This window comes from Chaetodon trifascialis, chromosome 14 (assembly GCF_039877785.1).
Source record: "Chaetodon trifascialis isolate fChaTrf1 chromosome 14, fChaTrf1.hap1, whole genome shotgun sequence".
Taxonomy (NCBI): domain Eukaryota; kingdom Metazoa; phylum Chordata; class Actinopteri; order Chaetodontiformes; family Chaetodontidae; genus Chaetodon; species Chaetodon trifascialis.
The window spans coordinates 13960222-13980793 of NC_092069.1; the positions used below are offsets into that span (position 1 = coordinate 13960222).

A 20572-nucleotide genomic window follows, 5' to 3' on the forward strand; every position below is an offset into this window, starting at 1 on the left:
TTTCAGTATGAGCACCCTTTTCAAATTGTGAAATGCCAGCCTGCCTCAGATGAATCTATTTTGATCTGTTTTCAGAGTTCAAAAGTCATGTGGATCAGAGTGATTCACCTTTGGACGGCTTCAGGATGTTTGTGACATGGGTTGCTCATTGAGACGAACCTGCTGAGCGTTACCACCTGAATCTACAGCTTTAGAGTGACGTTCAGCTCATGTTCCACTCCTTGTCTCGCACAATAACTGCTCATGACACTTTACTGTTTTGGTTGACACATCAGTGCTTGTCTTCACTGCAGCAGGCAGCTGTTAGGTAAGGTAAAATGTGTCACAGCACAGTGCATTATGGTGCTACAGAGATGTCTCAGCTTGCAACTCATATTCTCCAAGTGCAAAGGAACATGCTTGTTTGGTACAAACCCCAGCAAAAGTCCCATTGTCATCATTTTTATACATTTTCTGTGATAACAAAATGTAAAAATCATCATTATCTATCTATCTATCTATCTATCTATCTATCTATCTATCTATCTATCTATCTATCTATCTATCTATCTATCTATCTATCTATCTATCTATCTATGTGTGTGTCTGTGTGTCTGTATGTATATGTATATATTTGTATATGTATATGTATATGTATATGTATATGTATATGTATGTTGCCATCACAACTTGTTTCTGCCCCCCAGAAATTTAGAGTTTTCTCAACTTCTTGATGTTTATACTGCACTAGAAACTAAAGCTGGCATTATCTGTTGACTTGTTTAATTTGCCTTAACATGCAGCTGATAACACTTTTCCACTTTTAGGACAAAGAGTCGACAACCGTGTCCTCTAATAAACACAGAGTCGCCAGATGCTTCTTTTCACCTGCTGCTGAGGAGCATCACTCGTGAGCTGCATGTATGTTCACATGCACCAAACACATTGCAGTGACAATATCAAGATGCAGTTGTTCGATGGAGTGCCCAGATAAGCTTGAAGCGCTCTGACTGGTAAAAGAACGCAGTTGGCTTTTCTGAGTAAGCTATTTTCCACTGAACTGCCCTCTTTCCCTGAACCGTCCCGTTCTCTTCCTGACTGAGTTAATGTCAGTGACTGTAACAGTAACTGAATAGGAAGTTAACTGTCTGTATTACTTTTACTTGAAATCATCTGACATTGTTTATCCGTTTGAACTCTCTTGTTAAACCACAGCTTTCTTCCTCATCAGCTTACACAGAAATTTCACTTCTGTTTTTTAGTCTCCGGCCTATGAGGTTTAATATTAAACACTGCATTTGTGTGATGTTCAGATGCGGTTTAAGCACCATATGCACTTCTTTTCAGAATCTCATTCATTTCTCGCACAGAATCAGCTCATCAATACTCATCCAAATCACATTTCTTTTAAAATATTGTTACTCATCAACTGAGATGATTGCACATATAGCTCATCAAAAACATCACTTACAGAAAATGCTAATTTTGGAAATGATTACAAAATGATAAGGATAATCCAGAAATGATCAATATTGAGCAACTGGTCATATCATACATGTGTCAGATATGTTTATGAATGAGTATTTATATGATACATCACTGCTTTAATCACTACTTTTTCCCTGGATTATGGAGGCAGGACCTACCTCTTTAAGGTAGGGGAATGCAATTTGGTAGAAGGAGGAGGAACTGATTCAGTGGCAGACATGTTTTTAACCAATTTGAAATGTGGACAGTTAAACGTTGCATATAAACATATATAATGCACCATATGCTTTGAGACTATGAGAGCCAAAGTTATGCTCAGAGGGACTGGGATTCAAATATAAATAAGATTAGAAATTTGAGGTTTATACTTAAAATCAACACTGACACAAAAATACAGAGACACTGCAATGTCAATATAAAATAGATTGTAGTATAGTTAAATAATAGTAAAATAGATAGTAATAGTATAATCTGATAATCTTGTGTGTGCTGTTTTATGATCATGCTACAAATGAGAGCGACACAGCAAGAGATCTGGCAGACTGATCAAGATCTTGATGGTCCGTTCACGTTGGACGTTTATGTTTATGTAGATATAAACATATAGATTTATTCTTTTGCTGCTGTTCCATTTAAAAACTTTATTTGCACTCTCTTTTGTGGACACAGGTGTATTTTTTATGAATGAAGAGATGCACGAAAATACAGCAATGCTTGCAATCACTTTCCACATATCATGTTATACATATTATTGATTGACTCATTGATTGCTTGATTAATTTTATTGATTATCAGACAGAGGAACAAAACAAAAACCCAAAGGATATTATGTTTAAGCACTGTGTATAAGTTATACTGAGTACTGACAAGCAAACTGACTGATGGTATTGTAAATATGACGCAGCTTCTGCTGTTCCACTCTGAGCTGTACTGGCAGCAGTTTTGCCTTTCTGAATTTATCACTACCAGTGTTTGAGGTAAAGCATTTAATAAAAAACGAATAATGCTATTTTGCATCATCTGCAGTTTGTTCATCTGTCAAACATCTGTGCCAAGCAAAACAGAAATAATTCGTCGACATGACATGAGTCGTTCCACAGAAAAGTGGAAAAGGTTTGTTCTGTGAAACAGGAACTTGAGTCTGCTGACACACAGTTTTATGCAGAATACTTCTACTGCAAAGGTTAATATCATCTTATTCTCTTCAACCGTTTATTTGATCATTATTAATGCAGTTTAGTGTTTTACATAAAATTCATCTTCATCTCATGAAATATGATACATTTCTTGTCCAAAGTTGATGTTTTATGAAGTTCATAAATTAGCTCAACACTGACCTCTGAAATGTTTCCTAAATGTTTGCTTATAGGCTAAAATAAAGGAAATAACACCAAGAAAAAGGGTCATTCTGCATAATGAGAATATTTAATTTGATCAGGAGGGCTAAGCACGTTTTTCTGAGAAAACTTTTGTACTTTCAGTAAGTAGATGTTCAATACAGAAATTAAAGCTTTTCATTATTTTTTTGTGATCAATTTTTTTATTGTTATTAGAGATGCAGACGTACAATCAAAAATTAACAACACAGCACTGAGAAAGCAATTACACAAAAGCACACATATGAGATCACTCTAAGTCACTATAATATACATGCCAAGACAACATGACACACCTACATAGGTGCATGCATACATGAGACTGCACATCTTTCTCACAGCCTACCCTAAAACATACTCATACATACACAAATACACACAGTACACATCCACAGTAAGGAGCATAGAGTGAAAACTAATAATGTAACTGGTAACAACATAAGCAGCTTACTGCAACCCTTATGAATGAGCCAGTATGTAACACTGAAAGATGTCTACAACAGTTAGGAAGCCTTTGGTTATTGATGTGTTGTGTCTCCCATCACTTGGGGTGTGTGTAATAATAGCGACCCCCAAGTGACCCCCAGTTTCCTTTTGTGTAATCATCAAACTTGATCCTCTCATTTTAATAACATCTCAACTTACCCTGGTAAAACAGCACTTACTAACAGTTATTGGCGAGGGAGCATGAGCTTCAATTTCACACGTACAATAGTAAGTGCAATACTGTAAATTACAACAAAAATGTTTAATGCTGAAATATCAACATCTGTTGCTGCTGTTTTCCTCCAGATGCAAATTCAAAACATGAATGACAGAACTATTATTATTATTATTATGATTATTTCTGGTTATATATGCATATTATTCTGTATGTGTATATAAATAACTGTCTATATTCTTTGGTTTTTGTATCATATATTCTATACTGAAATACTTTATTTTACTTTAGTATTTATGTTCTATGTGTGTTTAGCACGAAGGGATCACATTTCATTATGTAACCCCGTGTTGTAAAATAGCAAATAGATTGCCTTGATTCCTTGATAATAACTACTGGAATACTACTACTACAATTACTGCCACCACTAATACTAATAATAATACTGACAACAACAACAACAACAACAACAACAACAACAACAACAACAACAATAATAATAATAATAATAATGAAAATTACATTGTGGACCAAAAAAACAAAATGTATTACAAAAAATTAAAACGAGGATTAAATTAGTTAATTATTTACCCAGAAGCCGTTACAATCAAATATCCACTATTATTATGTAACAAATATAATTCATACATTATTTAAGAACAACTCTTAAATGTGTTTAGCAGTTTTATTGTTGAAACCGAACCTGAACCGCATACAGGAGCTTCATGCACTTTAGGCCACACCCACGCCTCTGACGTCAGACCGGAGCGGTTTCATCAGCATTTCAAGGACAAACCTAAAGAGGGGGGTCCAACATGAGTGCGGGTCGTGTGTGTTTACTACAGCAAAATCTAAATTAAAACGATGGTTCCTCCCTTGTTTTGCTAAATCAGCTGACTGCGATGGAGGCTGCCTTTCTGTATATAAGACCGGACAAACGGGACCGTGTTTTAGGGTGCTCCCGGCACTATAAGACCACCTTGTTCTGAACACTTGCTACCAGGGCTTTTAAAGAGGCGACACCGGCTCATCTCACCATCAAGTCATCATGGCGGATCCCAACATAACACCCCTTGCTCTGGCGTTGTCCAAACAACAAGTGGATGCGGCAGAAGCGACGTGTGATGTTAGTCCTTCGCGAGGTGTCCCGCTGCATCCGTCCCGCAGGAGAAAGTTGTCGAGCTGCGCTTCGATTGAGTCCACCGAGCCGCAGACCTCACCCTGCGTCACGGAGGCGCGAGTCCTGGTCATCAACACGGGGGGCACCATCGGCATGACACTTCATGACAACGGTAGATATATAACGGAACTCACGGTACTGTTATGTGTCTGTCCTGAACCGTGGACCAGCCACAGCGGGACAGCTTGCTAGCATAGCAGGTAGCTTGATGTTAGCAGGTGTGACGCATGTTATTTTCAAGTTACTGTGAGCACGAGGCAAGCTGTCAGCCCTGCGTCGCCTCAGCAGGTACGTGCATCTTAAAATAGTGCAACAGGCGGCTTAACACACTGTCCAAGCTGGGTTTTAAGCATTAGCAAGCTAAGTGATGGCCCCTGCTACACTGCTGAATGTAAATGTAAAATGGACCATTATTTCAGTAATTAACACAACCGGACAGTGAGACAGCTAAAATAACGTTAGTAAATCTCTGATTGAGGTCAGGCTAAAGACACTACCGCCCCAGCGATGTAGCTGGAGCAACATCACAGACTCTCTCAATGAATAACCAGATGTTGACATGAGGTATTGAGCAACGTCTGGAGTATGTAGTGAGGCACAATTACAAAGGTCCCACCAGCTTCATTCATAAGCCAGAACAAGACCTCTCCAAGGCCATGCATCAATATTTCACTTATTTTCTTGTCAGTATTGACTCACCTCGTAAAGTAGCATTGTTTTGACAATGCTATGTGATCAAATGTCTCTAAATCTGGCCTGGAGTTGAATCACACTTGGCAGAGTGTGCTGAAATGTGGATGTGTCTATGTCCATTAGCCCACATAAAATAATCAGTTTGTTTATATCAGCCCAGGGGCCCTAAAAGCCTTAAGATAAGATGAGTGTAATGAGGAAATTTAAGAGGTCACGGAGTCAGTGTGGCTGAGCAGGGTGCGCCACAGATGAGGAGGCTGCAACAAAAGCCTGCTCACACATCAGGCTGTCTGTTTATGTTTATCTTTAACACAAGTTTTTAGTTAAATATCTTGAGAACTGCTTGTTAAGTAGTATAGCAAATACTTATACAAACACAAGTCCACTTTGGACCTTTGGAACATGCTGACTTTGTGTGATCGAGGGTTGTCTTCTCTCCAGTCTTTCTGTCCTTAACGTCTGTTGGTATTTTCTTCAGGGCTCGTGCTCATGTGGTTGTCAGGCACCACGTGTAGTCTGTCATTTTAATTAATGGGAAGAATTTTTGCCGGCGTTCGCTGCACAGAGCCACAGCTCCTCACAGCTCCTCACAGCTCCTCACAGCTGTACAGCAGCAGTAGTGCTGTGTCAACACCGCTGTGCCACAGTTCTTCACTTTTGATCAAAGATTTCAGAAATGTGCCGAGTTCAATAACCTCTTAACTCATTGCATTTAAGTATCATATGTTTTTAAGCCCCTGCAATGATGCTATTTCATACATTTACCACTAGGGTTCAGTATGAGACTAATGTCTGGCGTTGAGACGATCCTCTGTAGTATTCTCCTTAATTGTTAGTGGGGAACAGAAATTCCACAGAAGGAAAGCCATGAAATAATAGAATAACTGTTTTTTCTGTCTAACCCACAGTGCTTGCCCCAACACCTAATGCGCTTGTGAAGAGCCTGCGCAAGTTGCCCATCATCCACGACGAGGCGTACGCTGAGCAGACCTGCCTGTATCAGTACTATGGATATGACAACACCCTGGTCCTGCCGTACGTGCACCCAGAAGTCTTTCTTTCTTTCTTTTATCACTTATGTTAAACTGAAACATCGTCATGACGTGTGTTCTTCGTTTTCCTTATATGACTGTTTTTTTCATACAGTGCAAGATACATTTCATATCAGAAAAAAGCAGAAATGAGGTGGACTCAACTCGCTCTCCTCCTTGTAATGGTTTTAATGACTCTAAATTCCTTTTGTTGCTCTAACAGGAAACCAACGCCCCATTCTGACCATCTATTTCACGGGTGCTGTAGCACTGAGCTTGAGAGTGGTTTCACGTCTCTGCTGTCCTTTAGACCAAATGTTAGGGTGTGCTTGCCTGACAGGAAGTGCATGCCGACGTGGCCATTGGCAGTACAAGAAAATGCCAGGAAGGACACAGGAGCAGCTGTGTATTGCCTGAAGTGTTCTTGTGTCCGTCACTTGCCAGTGTCACCTCTGTCACCGGCCGGCTAGCTGCTTTAATGTGCAGCAGAGGAGCAGTGGCCCAGCTGAGATGGAGGTTTAGTTAGTGAATAGCGGCTGTTGGCCTGCTGGGAAAAGACAGGCTAACCTACTCTGCTGCATGTTTGATCCATATTGTTTGGTGCATGTGCTGTGACGCAGTGAGACCGGAGCTTGTGACAGGCCTCGCAGCTGATCAACAGTCTCTGTAGGGTCTTAATTGCCAGTGACAGTGGGGGTGCCTGTACCAGAAACGTACCCTTACTCACTAATTTCCATACCCTGCTTAATGCTGGCTGCCAGTTAACGCCGGCTGAGCGGCAGGGTGGAGTAGGATTTATGTTAAAGATAAGGCATCCTTGCATTAAAGTGCGGGAGACTTCTCTTCGAGATAGTTGAGGTTGATTGTGTGTGAGCAGTTTGTGATCTGTTTGACTTGACTTGAGTCCAGGGCTGCTCAGTTTTATTGTCCTCAGCCTCACACCATTTACTCACCTTGAACATTTCCGCACAAGAGCTCCCTGTTTGTTAATTAGCTGCTGGGTAAATGTCATGAATGATGGCTCGATATTAGTCTGTTTGCACTAACATTAAATCTTTTTTCCGTTAGCATATATGTTTAACATGAATATGTGAGCATGTTTTTATTGAATTGACTGATTTGTTTGTTGGTGTTCAGCATGATTTACTTTTTAGTATTTACTCACCCTTGAGTTGGTGTAGTGTTAATATCATGTGAAGTAGGCTCATATGCAAGTGTAATGGGCATACTGTTGATAGTATGCCCCGTCTATGTTGAAGGAGGGAATTAGTTTATTGATTTATTGAAAAGCTTTATTCATGTGATGTGGAGAGGCAGCGCCACAAGGCCATGTGCCCCCCCACCTCCAGCCTTCTTCCTCCCTTCTTGATTCCCCCACCATACACCCACACACACATTTACTTACCCACACTTACCCACAGACCTTCATTATTCTTCAGAGGCATCTTAGCGCTGGTATGCTAATGTGTAGCTTTGCTGCACCTTAGGCCACACTGCCAGATAGATGAATAATTGGTGATTTGAATACTGTTTTCTTGTGGCACTTTGGCTTTAAGAATATCAACAACATATGTTCGAGGGTCTTGTGTGGACTTAAGGCTAATTAGATGAGTGTGTGTACCCCTGGTTGGGTGGACTGGGGCTTGCTTGCTTGTCCCCCTGCTGTTCCATTCAGCTCCTATCTCCATGTTATAAGGCTGCCCTATGGTAATGTGGGGGGTGTCCCACCCTGTTTCTTTAAAAAGGGGATTAAAAAGAAAATCTTTCCATGGCTGTTTGGCCAGTCACGCTGCCTTATACAGAGTATCGCAGGTGGGGCCGTAGGACGGCTGAGTCAAACTCCACATTGAGGCTACATAAATATGTTTACATGCGAGGCTCCCTCCCTTTTCTTTGGAATGAAAAGGAAGCTCAGGCTTTTGCTCCAACTTGAAACGACTCCTTAAATAACCCTTAAGTTATGACAAATCAGCCACCTTGTGTCACGCAGCTTTGCCTGTATTTACCGTCCACAGCGGTAAAACTCCACAGAACATTAGAACTTGACGGTGGAAAGGAGAAAAGGCACATTTTAAAGTGCTGCTCTCGCTGGCAGTATAACCGCCATGCCCCTCCCTTTTACTCTTCCAAAACACTTTCTCTGTGAGTCTGAAACAGGTTCTGGCACCCCGCTGCTGAGACAGAAGGACCGGCTAAATAGACTTTGTCTCGCTTCATAAAGTCAGCTTGGTTTTTAGCATTCCCTTACCCTTCTTTAAACAGACTTCTCAGATTTAACCAGAGCTTGAGCCAACTTTAAATGACATCCATGAAAGCAATCAGTTATAGTGAAGATAATAATAATTTCTGGTCCCCGTGTGTTTTGGATTGAAAGTCTGCACTAACAAAGAGTGAAACCACTGATTCGTTTTGGGCTGTTTGTCCTGTTTGGTTTCTGTCTGTCTGATAATTACATTTGTGTTTTTAATGATAGAAACTCACAGGTTCACCTTTCTCTCTTTCAGGCTGAGCAAGCAAAATAAGAGGATCATCTACACTATCTTGGAGTACAGCCCTTTGCTGGACTCCTCCAACATGACTACAGATGACTGGGGTAGAATTGGAAACGACATTGAGGTACTTGCTGGATCCAGTTGTTAGTTTTTGGACTGGCTCCATTTATAGTCTTTTAAAAGCAAGGTGCCACTTAATCCCATAATATTCATATTGCTCCTAAAATACAACATATAATATGGCATTAAAATCCACATATATCTGGTCTTTTTTTTTTTTGTCCGACTCCAGAAAAACTACGAAAACTATGATGGCTTTGTGGTCCTTCATGGGACAGACACGATGGCCTACACTGCCTCTGCCCTGTCCTTCATGTGTGAACATCTGGGCAAACCAATTGTTCTCACCGGCTCACAGGTAAGAGCTGCTGTCCTCGGGGGTCTAACCAACAAAGAGACACAACATATCTGCAGGGCTTTAAGTATTTACTGCCTTCTAAGAAATGCTCTGTCCTCAGGTGCCCATCTACGAGATGAGGAATGATGGCAGAGACAACCTGCTGGGGGCGCTGCTGATTGCTGGCCAGTTTGTCATTCCTGAGGTCAGGAACTGGAGATGGACACACATGCTGCTCACCTTCATGATTTTAGACTATTAGAGAAATCATTAAATATAAATGTCTCTTTTCAGGTGTGCCTGTATTTCTACAACAAACTCTACAGAGGCAATCGTGTGACCAAGGTGGATGCTGGGAGTTTCAATGCCTTCTCCTCTCCCAACTTGCCTCCTCTGGCCACTGCTGAAGTGGATATTAAAAGTAAGCCAGTGGGGTCAAAGGCTCTGTCACGCTTCCTAACATGTCTGGAGAGTCTTTCTTTATCCGTTTTCTCCATCTTTTCCTTTCAGTCAACTGGGATACAGTGTGGAGGCCAAACACCACAGCAAAGTTTCAAGTCAGCACCAAGCTGAACAGGAATGTGGGCCTGCTCAGGCTTTTCCCAGGAATCACTGCTGCTACTGTGAGTCACTCAGAAGACGTTTATTGTGTCTCTGTCACAGTCACCCGATGTCCACAGGTCACTCGTCCCTGGTCTTTGGTTGATTACTGATGCGTCCAGGCTGTTAGTGGTGCACTCAACAAAGAATTTCTTGCATAATCCTGAAGTTCACTTTGGGTTCACAGTGTTATTCAATGTCATTCCATGATTTATGGGTAACTGCAACCCTGATTCCCCAAAAAGCTGGGATGTAGTGTAAAACCTGAAATAAAACCGAAAATGATAATATGCTTATCCTTTAATGTTTCACCTCTTCCGCTTCATTGACTTATGTAAATATCTGCTTATTCTGAAGGTGATGTCAGCAACACATTTGGGCATACACAGTTGTTTTAAACAGTGATGAAAGAAGGACTAAAAATTCAACCAGCAGGCTGCAAATCTTTAATCCAAGAATGTTTTCCTTCTCCGTGTATTAAAGCGTTATTAAAGATATGTTCTTGACGGCTCAAAACTGTAGATCTGTCTAACTACAATAAAATACAGTTAACTTTAATTTAATTGTGCTATTACCCGTCCTCCGTTACCTTCCCGGTCATGTAAACTGCCATCAAAGCTCAGCCCAGAGAAAGATGAGAAGGAGTTATGGGCCATGACCAATCACCCTGTAAAGAGGGAGGATTGGCGTAGATACTGTAACATTTAGCTGCACCTCCCCCTGCAGAGGCTGCTGGGAGACTGACTTTACTGTCTCAATCTGCTCCCGCTGCCCAGCTTGGCTATCAAGACTTCCTTACAGCTTTTAACGGCCTTTACGAGCCACCGTTTTGATCAGGCACCAGGCCCTCGTGTGCCCGCCGTCTCTGCCGTACCAGAGATTCATTGGTAATCTGCGCCGAGCATTTCTGGTCAAAACTGCTTATCACATCAAAAAATACTGACTGAACCTGACACTTTTAATGTCACCTTCTTCTCACATTTTATGGTAACTGCCTCGGTCTTGCCGAGTGACTTTATGCTTGCTAACACCTTGAGATTAATTGCTCTCCTTCCTGCCATTTCAGTCATCTGCCATTCTAGTCATATGCCATGGCTAATGATGTGGTATAGGGCCTCCTGGTGCCAGCCAACCAGTGACTGAGATACTGGTTGCATAGATGGCACCAGATGGGCTTTTAGGAGAGTGGATGGTCTCATGCATTGGAGTGAAAGATGCTGCAGGAAAAATAACATGGAATACTAATTTCTCAATTTGATTCTGCACAGCTGAGTAGCCATGAATTCAGCGAGTTTGCTTGGTGAACGTTTGGTGTGTCTGTGTCCAGGTGAGGGCTTTCCTGCAGCCACCGATGGAAGGTGTGGTCATGGAGACCTACGGCAGTGGAAATGCCCCTGATAACCGTCCTGACCTGTTGGATGAGCTAAAGAAGGCCACTGACGCTGGTGTCATCATCATCAACTGCACCCAGTGTCTGAGGGGGACTGTGTCTCCATCTTACGCCACCGGCCAGGTTCATCATATCACTGACGAATCAATCCTGACACAGTTGTACTACTTCTGTGACATTTTTGACAAACCAATAAAATCCCTAATTTTCTCAGGTGTTGATGGATGCTGGGCTGATAGCTGGTGGAGACATGACTCCAGAGGCTGCCTTGTCAAAGCTGTCCTACGTACTGGCTAAGAAAGATATTGATCTGGCAGCCAAGAAAAAGGTGATAATGCTTTTAACTCTTTATTCTCTGTGGAGATGAACACGACCTGCATGTAGATCATAATCATAAGCAATTAAGTGAAGCGTGTGTGTGTGTGTGTGTGTGTGTGTGTGTGTGTGTGTGTGTGTGTGTGTGTGTGTGTGTGTGTGTGTGTGTGTGTGTGTGTGTGTGTGTGTGTGTGTGTGTGTGTGTGTGTGTGTGTGTGTGTGTGTGTGTGTGTGTGTGTGTGACACTGTCCAGATGATGGGCCAGAACCTGCGAGGCGAGATGAATGCTGACTTAGCCGAAGCCAAGCTGTGTCTGAGCGACAGCCGTTTCATCCAGGTCATCGCCAAGTCTCTGAGCATCAGCTGCAAGGAGGTGAGTGGCACCACCTGTGCACGAGCACGAACAACATGTGATAGTCGATTTCTGTTTTTGAGATGCATCGGGTTGCTTGGATTGAACAGGAAAATGCTCATTTAAGTGAGAGCTTTTGCTGAACTGCAGCAACATTCTGCAGTTCTGCTGAGGTTCAGTCATTATGCATTCAGACAAGCAGCAGCAGTTTTTTTGATTAAAGTCTGTGGTGTCTGCAGGAGCTGGAAGCCATCCGTGACGCCCTGACTCCTTCACTGGCATGTGCTGCTGCTAAGATCGGAGACATGGAGGCCTTGGAAGCCTTAAGGGAAATGGTAAGCAACCCCACAGCCTCTACCACACGTGTACAGTTGTTTGTTAAGAATGCAGTAACCCATCCATCATCGCACCCTCTGAGACGCTCTAAATGCTGTTTAGCACCAAACTTGTCTACCAGCAGGGCAGCATTTGACCCAGCTTATCCTGATCGTGTTTGTTTTTTGGGGTCAATGCACCCCAGGTGAACCTTTAAGTTCACCGAAAAAAGTATTCAGAGTCACTCGTCCTGCATTAGAAGGTTATAGGAGACGCTCAGCCAGACAAAACATGAGGCCAGACTGGTAAGGCAGGCCTGGAGCTGGCCACGTGGTCACGTGTGCATGTCTGTATGTGGCTAAGCTGGAGTGTGGTCGCTGCTTGGATTACTCCAGAGTTTCTAAGAACAGGTTTAAGATGTTATTTTTAAATTCTCACACTTAGATACAAGCTTGTCAATGATCCATTTTCCCTGCTTGTGGTGGATTTTTTTTTTTTGGGATGAAATCTTCATTTATTCCCGTACTCCTTTGTTATGTGGTTGTTGCCTCTTTTCCGCAAGTGTTTCTGAGCAGTAATAAAGAAGTAGGGTTAGGTGATATGCTAAAATTTTCAAGTCGGCCACTGTCAGCCCAGCAACCTGTGTTCACCGATACAGTCGCACAGGTATGTGTGTGGTGCATGCAGAGGAGTCCCCACTCCCAACACTAGTGATGAGAAAACCGGTTCTTAAAAGTAACCCGGTTAGTTTCGTTTAGTTTAGTTTCCTGCCACGACTAACTGCTCATCGACTCTTTTGGTTCTCTATTCTTTTAATTAACCCCACTCGCCATGTTCCATGATTTATTAGTCTAATAAATAAAGAGAGACGAACAAACAAGGCTCCTAAACAAGACAGGAAATATTCTTACACCTATTGTCCTCATTAAAAATACAACCGTCAACCTTCTGAATTCCAGTTTCTCTCTTTTCTCCAACAACGACGAGCTAAACGATCTTGTTAACTCGTAAACACACGTCATTCAAACAGAAACAAATAAAACTCACCTCAATAACTCAATAAAACCATCTTGGTTAGTCTTTCCACTGGTCTGTCTCCACCTTTATGCTACTGGGTTCGCGCCCTTAACAAGACTCTGTTGTCAAAATAAAATGATGATGTGATGGACTCAGTCAGCCGCCGAAAGCCGATATCTTTGTTCAAACTCCCGATCCTATAAAGAAGGTTACAAAACTTGCTTTGTTAATTTCAGCATAAGTCTGGTTATATTCTGTATTTGTTATGACTATCAACACACCCCATAAAAAAACAAAAACCCAGCAGTGTGTTAGTGTGTCTCTCAATACTTTCTCATTGTGGCACTACGTTCCCATTTGTTCCCACTGAAGCCATGAATCTTAAAAGACATATATGTTTGTGACAAACATATGGGCTTATTTTTCAAAAGTTCCTTTAACAGCTGGCTGCTGTACCTTACCAGACCAGGAGAAAAACATGTTTTTTCTTGGAGATTTGCTGCACTGAAGTATTTACAGCAACAGGATGGTGTGTGTGGGAGGTTCACTGTAATCAAGAAGCATGTTTAGTGCAGCTCTGTGGCTTATTGATGTGTTTTTTTGGACAATAATGGAGGTCTGTGGCACAGAGGAAAAAGCTATATCAGGCTTTGGCCTCTCAGAGGATGCTTATAAGTATTGTTGGCTTTGGTCTTTCCACTTTATTTCAAATTTGTTGCCAGTAACAAAGATGGAGAATATGACCAGACCTGTCCTTTAACCTCCAGGTGAAGTTCACCGATGTTTTCCTTTGTCACAGGGCAGTAACCTGAGTCTGGGTGACTATGATGGACGTACACCCTTGCATATCGCCGCCTGTGAGGGCCACCTGCATCTGGTGCAGTACCTTCTGAGTCACGGAGCTACAGTCTATGCTAAAGATCGCTATGGCGACACACCCCTGTGCAACGCTGTGCGCTTCAGGTAAGACTCGCCTCATTTGAAACAATGAGGGCTGATGTGTTTGCTTCCCTCTGTCTGTTAAAGTAATAATGCCGTTTATGAAGTTGCAAGCACATTTAAAATCCCCCCTTTGACCATTAGCAAGCATTGAATGTTTCCTGAAAAAATCAGTTCTTAATAGAGGAGACTTCATTAAATGAGCTGTTGCAAGGTAGGGAATGTGGGAGCAGACAGCGGCTGACTGTCAGAGGGGGGCTGAAACCAGGGGAGCACATTGGAATGGAGTCTAGAGGCCAGGCAATAATTATAAACTAATTAGGCTAATTGTCATCTGACAGTTTAGATGTCGTTTATTTTTACCAAAGCTGTTTTTTTTTTTTCATTTTCGTCATTCATTGACATTGCTCCAAATGTCTGTCAGGGAAAAAACCACGTTTCATGTTTCAGTTTTAGTGCTTTGTTGAGCCTCAGGGTGAAAACGTTGTATGTGTGGAAGCTTTGCCAAATGGCTGTTGTCCTATTTTAACGGTTACCAGTGCGAGTATGGACTTGTTTCCTTTTGTGGTGGTAGAGGGATGCAGTGGAGTGCAACACCTGCTGCCACACTTCCTGTGCCACACACCACGGCTTGCTTTGGCCTCACTAAATGTGTTGAAATGACTTTAAGTGATAGAAATGCAGTTTTGAGTTGCTGTGAGGATGTCAGCATGTCTCAGACACTTTGAGCGCTGCAAACATTTCACAGTGCACCGCAGCCTGATGCCCATATAAGGAGTGGTAGAGAGCACAGAGAGACATGGGTTAAATGACAAATATGGGGAGTGTCCTCCGAACCAGTCCTACCAACCTGCTCCCAGTTTCACAGATGAGAGACTGGCTTCTTCACGCTTTACAGGAAGTCTTCAGAGTCCTTTCTAATAGCTCCTTTGGCTGTAGCTTGACATTCCTGTAAACAATGAAGCAGCAAATTGAACTCTTGGATAACTTACCTTTATTACACAGCGAGTTCAGCTCTTATTTATAAACTTAGCTCCTCCGGCATGAACAGTTTTAGATGTTTTGTGTCATTGTTCATTTCCTGTCACCCCCAGTGTCACTGCAGGTGACTCCTGCGTGGGCGGTTCATTGCAGGGACAAGAAACGTGCTCTGACATGCCGAACTTCAATCTCTGCCACACTGACTCTGTCACTGAGAGTCCAGATTTTACAGTTTAGAATCAGCAGCATTAAACTGAAATGTCTAATAAATAAATCAGTGATACAGCTCTATTGCATGTCCTCTAACTAACTTAGGAACAAGGATGTCGTGCAGCTGCTGAGAAAGACTGGAGCCCACTTCTCCAGAGACAAGCTGGAGGAAGCAGGAACAGAGCTGTGCAGGTGAGACACGCATAAAGCACGTCTTCACACAATCACGCACACATACAGTTGCAAATTTCTTGGTCGCCCATGACCCATCCTACATAGCTGACACAGGCGCAACCAGTTGTCCCACTGTTACACAAACTGTAGGAATGCCCCCAGACAGCATAGCTTTGGATCTGTTCTGCATCTCCGGTGTCGGCGAGTGTACAACTCGATGCATGGCCCCTGTTATTTATCTAGACACTCGACAGGTTTTGTCAAGACTTCCAATTTAAAGTTTCAGAAACACGCCTTTTGTACGGTACGTTAAGAATGGCTTGTGTCGGCAGTATAGTAACATGAAAACGCCTGTGAGTCATGAATCCCAACATTATCGATTTGTTTGCTTGGTAAGCTGGCCAAGTTTCAGACAAGTCTCTTTACACAACTTGTCCTTCAGCCCGTATGTGGTTGTGCCAATAATACTGATTTTGGGAAACAGCACCTTTTACTGTATTAACTGTCAAATCCTGTGTGTCAGCCTGGCAGCCAGCGGCGATATGGATGGCCTGGAGATCTGGAGCCTTGCTGGAGCAGACCTGAGTAAACCGGGCTATGACGGACAGACAGCACTTCAAGTGGTGGGTTCAAAGGACATGAATAACACTTAAATAACACTTAACGATTCATCAAATGAAACCAATTCTCCTTCATTCTCATTCTCTTCACCTGTCACAGGCGCAGGCTGTTGGCAAAAATGAAGTCGTGGTGTTTTTAGAGCGGCTCATGCGTAAAAAACCCAAGGTAACCTCTTATTCTCCATTCAAACTGCTTTGTATGTCTGTTTCTTTCATGCCAAACACCCACTGCTTTCACTTAATATGCACTGGTACATTTCTGAGTCTGTATTTGCCTTTCACTTTCATGTTTGTCTCGTTCAATTTCAGACAGCTTTTGATGAATTTAATGGGTATGATGAATATGATGATGATGATGATGATGAGGTAAATGAGAAGATGTGTGTTTCCCTGTTTCTGCACACTCCCCATAGTGAGCACGAGATCCCCATTAACTGCGTCAGCTCCCCTTAATCACGCTGTACATCCCCTTGTGCCGAGTATCCATCCATCCATTCATCCATCTATCTGCCATACAGTCAGAAGACTAATACACACATATACACAAGCACACTCACACTTACAGGCATTTCAGAGGTGCCAGCACTGGAGGAAAACCTGTGCAGACAGTGTGAGAACAGAAAGGATTCAGTTGGCCCCACTGGATGCTAATCAACCAAGTGCCCGTGGGTGCATATTATATTTTAAATGACATACATGAAGCACAGCAAAACGCTTCAAAAGACATTTCAGAAGATGGAGCAGGAGAGTAAGAGAGAAACTGGTAATTGTTTTTGGAAAAAGTACATTTCTGAAAAGAAAAAATGCATAAAAGAGGTTTTTAAAGGGGTGCTTTGAGTAGAGTTAGTGATTGATTAGTTGACTCTGTGCTCTCTGAAGTCAAAGCAAAAGTGTTTTTGTAAAAACATTTACTGCTTCCAGCATCTCGAATGTAATTTCCTGATTTGTCTGTTCCCCTAACACTGTAAATTCACTAATTTATGATGTTTAATCGATTAATCTTTTATTCTATAAATTATTTAACAGTCAACAGATAACTTGATAAAGACCTTAGTTGTCAGTAGCAGCCTTAGGTTTGAGCAGCAACCATTACCTTTTGAATTTAAGCTAAACCTAAACCTCAGACCTGTCAGATACAATCAGATCAGCTTCAGTCCCTGCCCACAAATGCCTGTGAGTGCCAAACCTGTGCAGCCTGCTTGACACCAGGCTGACCAGTGTGTGTGTGTGTGTGTGTGTGTGTGTGTGTGTGTGTGTGTGTGTGTGTGTGTGCGTGCGTGCGTGCGTGCGTGCGTGCGTGCGTGCGTGCGTGCGTGCGTGCGTGCGTGCGTGCGTGCGTGTGTGCGTGTGCGTGTGCGCTTGTGTGTGCACACTAGTAGTCAAGAGTGCTGAAACACCTTTCACCTCCCCAGTGCTCCGTAGTAATCCTGTCTCTGTTTGTCTGGCAGAACGGTGGAGTGATCGAATTCACCGCCACTTCACCAGGACCGTGAGCTGACACTGCGTCCACCAGCAGGAGCCGTCCTCTGGTCACGTCCACTTCCTTCCTAACCGCCCTCGACCTGCCGTCCACCATCCCGTTGAATTTTCACCCTCGCTTTGAATGCTTATTTTTAGAAACATCAACACTTACAGTCTTTCCGTCCAAAGCCACTAATAGCACAACACTATAACCACTGCTTTGAATCCACCCTGCTGAAAAAAGGCAACATTATGTGTTTGATTGTTGCACAGAAGTACATGAAGGAGGAAACATAATATCACACTGAATGTTTAACACAAGGGCTTTTATGACTTAGTATGAACCACAGACTGTTTTAACTAAATCTGCCAGAAGAGTTAAAGAAATGTTGAATACTGTGACATTACTTTAAGTACTGTTGTCCTTTGCTACAGCAATGCATTCATGATATCTGGAAGCACAGGGTACATTTCACAGATTTTATTTTTATGCTTGAATGAACTCATTGACTCAACTGTAGCACTTGTCCACTTCGGTGGAAAGCAGAGGTTTTCATTCCTCTGTGCTCAAACAAGCGCTGCAGAAACCTGCAGCTCCCTTTAATCAGACTCATCCAGCCTGTTTCACTTGCTGATTGTCGAGCCAGAAGAGTGGCACGTCTCCCTTTTGAAATGGAAATGTTGTAAAGCTGCAGTTTCTGTCTTCTTTTATGTTTTTTTGATTAACGTATATTTACTGTTCTTATCTTTGTTGCGCAGCGAAGTGAATGGTATTAAACATCACTACTCTTATTTGATGTCATTTACTTTTTAATCCATTGTGGAACATTTTTACACTGAAATGATATCACCCGGCTGCACGGTGGCGCAGCAGGTAGTGCGCGTGCCTCACAGCACGAAGGTTGCCGGTTCGATCCCCGGGTCAGGCGGGGCCTTTCTGTGTGAAGTTTGCATGTTCTTCCCGTGCATGCGTGGGTTCTCTCCGGGTACTCCGGCTTCCTCCCACAGACCAAAAACATGCTCATTAGGTTAATTGATGACTCTAAATTGTCCGTAGGTGTGAGTGTGAGTGTGAATGGTTGTTTGTCCTTGAATGTGGCCCTGCAATCGGCTGGCGACCGGTTCAGGGTGTACCCCGCCTCTCGCCCATTGTAGCTGGGATAGGCTCCAGCCCCCCGCAACCCCGAAAGGGATAGGCGGTATAGATAATGGATGGATGGATGATATCACCCTGTTAGGGAATCTTCGGTGATTACATGCAACTTTAAAATGCAAATGACTTTAAAATGACTTGAAATTTGTCCTGCTGTTTCCCTTGTCACAACCCTGATCCCAAAAATGTTGGGACGCTGTGTAAAACAAATAAAAACAGAATGTAATCATCTGCAAATAAGCTGTATTTACTGGTTTTCACAAATGATCACAAAGTGGTGAACCTCGCTCCATCCTCGCTTGTGAATGACTGATCCTTTGGAGGATGCCCCCTTTCATACCCAGTCATGATACTGTCACTGTTATGAATGTGGAATGTTCCAAACAGGTGTTTTTGGATCAGTCCTCAACCTTCCCAGTCTCTGGTTGCTCCTGACCCAAATTATTTAAGCATGTTGCTGCCATCAAATTCAGAATAAGCAGATATTTACAAAGATCAATGACTTTGATGCGGTAAAGCTCTAAATGTATTGTCTTTGTACTGTTTTCAGTTGAGTATGTCAAAAAAAAAAGGATCAGCAGTTACATTCTATCACGTTTTTTTCCAACTTTTTTTGGGATCAGGTTTATCTTCTCACTCTTGTATTCAAGGAATGTGAAGGGTGTGTGTGTGTGTGTGTGTGTGTGTGTGTGTGTGTGTGTGTGTGTGTGTGTGTGTGTGTGTGTGTGTGTGTGTGTGTGTGTGTGTTTGTGTGTGAATGGGATTCTTTGCTGGTCTGTTCCTTCTATGGAAAAAGCAACAGAAATAAATCTTGTTTCAAACAGTGTCTCCTCTGATTGCTCCTGTGTTGCACCAAACCCATGAAACTCATATGAAACTGTGTGTGTGTGCAGCTCCTGGCTAAAGATTCCTGAGCAATTTCCCATTTGACATGGCTTTCTGTATGAATTAGCGCACGTCTAACCAATTGGTGGAGGTCATTTCTCTTAGCGTGCACAGCTCCTTTGTGTTCTCTAAAGAAATGTGTCCTGAATAATAATTGGATTGTGACTGCAGGACGCCTTCAGGAGGACTACCACATCAAACCCGAACGTGGAGCTCGTCTAACACCTTTCTGTGTGCAATCTCAACGTCTGACTATGAGATAAACTCACCAGAAATTAGACAAAAGTTAGAAGACAAAGGTGACACTAAAATCTCATGTGGCTTCTCATCCTGCCCTGGCTGGTATTTGCTATCTCCAGTCTTGAGGGCGGCTTCCCTGTTGTGCTCCTTGCTGGTGGAACCCAGCTGATCCGGTTAGACCAGCATGGGCCTCATTCCTCCCTGAATGAAAGACTTGTATGGACCTAGCCCCAAAACACTATATAAGAGCTCTTAACTGTGCAGTCACTCAGTCTGGGCAGAGATGACACCAAGAAAACACGGTCGCAAAAGGACAGAGCTCACCTCCTCCAGGTAAGCCCTCTTGACACACTGCCTGTCGTCGGCTGAGACCCTCTGCTTGTGTTTGTGGATTCATCCTGAAATGTGCTGCGGTGATGCCTTCACTGCCCGCAGGTCGTGTCAGGAAACTAAAATTAGCCGCTGTTTTCTTCTTCTTCTTCTTTCACCAGTGGAACCAACAGTTTGACGGACGGACTTTGCCCTGAAGAAGTGTGTGGTCTCTCTGATTAAGTGGTTCTCAACAGTTCAACAGTTCTTTGAGAAAATTGTGAAATGTTTAGGACCACTTGACCTGTCAGACA

The 20572-nt window shown here is 42.7% G+C and overlaps 1 protein-coding gene across 3 annotated transcripts; it reads left to right on the forward strand.

Moving 5' to 3' along the window:
- The first annotated feature begins 4257 nt into the window (after positions 1 to 4257).
- aspg (asparaginase homolog (S. cerevisiae)) lies at positions 4258 to 19650 on the forward strand. Of its 3 annotated transcripts, none has more exons than XM_070980086.1 (18): positions 4258 to 4796; positions 6286 to 6412; positions 8913 to 9024; positions 9193 to 9318; positions 9419 to 9502; positions 9592 to 9718; positions 9808 to 9920; positions 11225 to 11410; positions 11502 to 11615; positions 11856 to 11975; positions 12194 to 12289; positions 14086 to 14249; positions 15522 to 15608; positions 16114 to 16213; positions 16311 to 16376; positions 16520 to 16576; positions 17659 to 18533; positions 18910 to 19650. In XM_070980086.1, the coding sequence occupies exons 1-17, from the start codon at positions 4553 to 4555 to the stop codon at positions 17701 to 17703; spliced, it is 1968 nt and encodes a 655-aa protein (XP_070836187.1). In that variant the 5' UTR covers positions 4258 to 4552; the 3' UTR covers positions 17704 to 18533; positions 18910 to 19650. The 3 variants fall into 3 exon arrangements, with proteins under 3 accessions (XP_070836187.1, XP_070836188.1, XP_070836189.1); XM_070980087.1 differs by having other exon boundaries at positions 4264 to 4796; positions 16520 to 16590; positions 18910 to 19642; XM_070980088.1 differs by lacking the exon at positions 16520 to 16576 and having other exon boundaries at positions 4264 to 4796; positions 18910 to 19532.
- Positions 19651 to 20572: the final 922 nt, after the last annotated feature.

Coding starts and splice junctions, on each gene's coding strand:
- aspg (XM_070980086.1), top strand. CDS start 4,553: ATGGCGGATCCCAACATAACACCCCTTGCTCTGGCGTTGTCCAAACAA. Junction 6,413..8,912: donor GACAACACCCTGGTCCTGCC/GTACGTGCACCC, acceptor TCTCTCTTTCAG/GCTGAGCAAGCAAAATAAGA. Junction 14,250..15,521: donor TGCAACGCTGTGCGCTTCAG/GTAAGACTCGCC, acceptor TAACTAACTTAG/GAACAAGGATGTCGTGCAGC.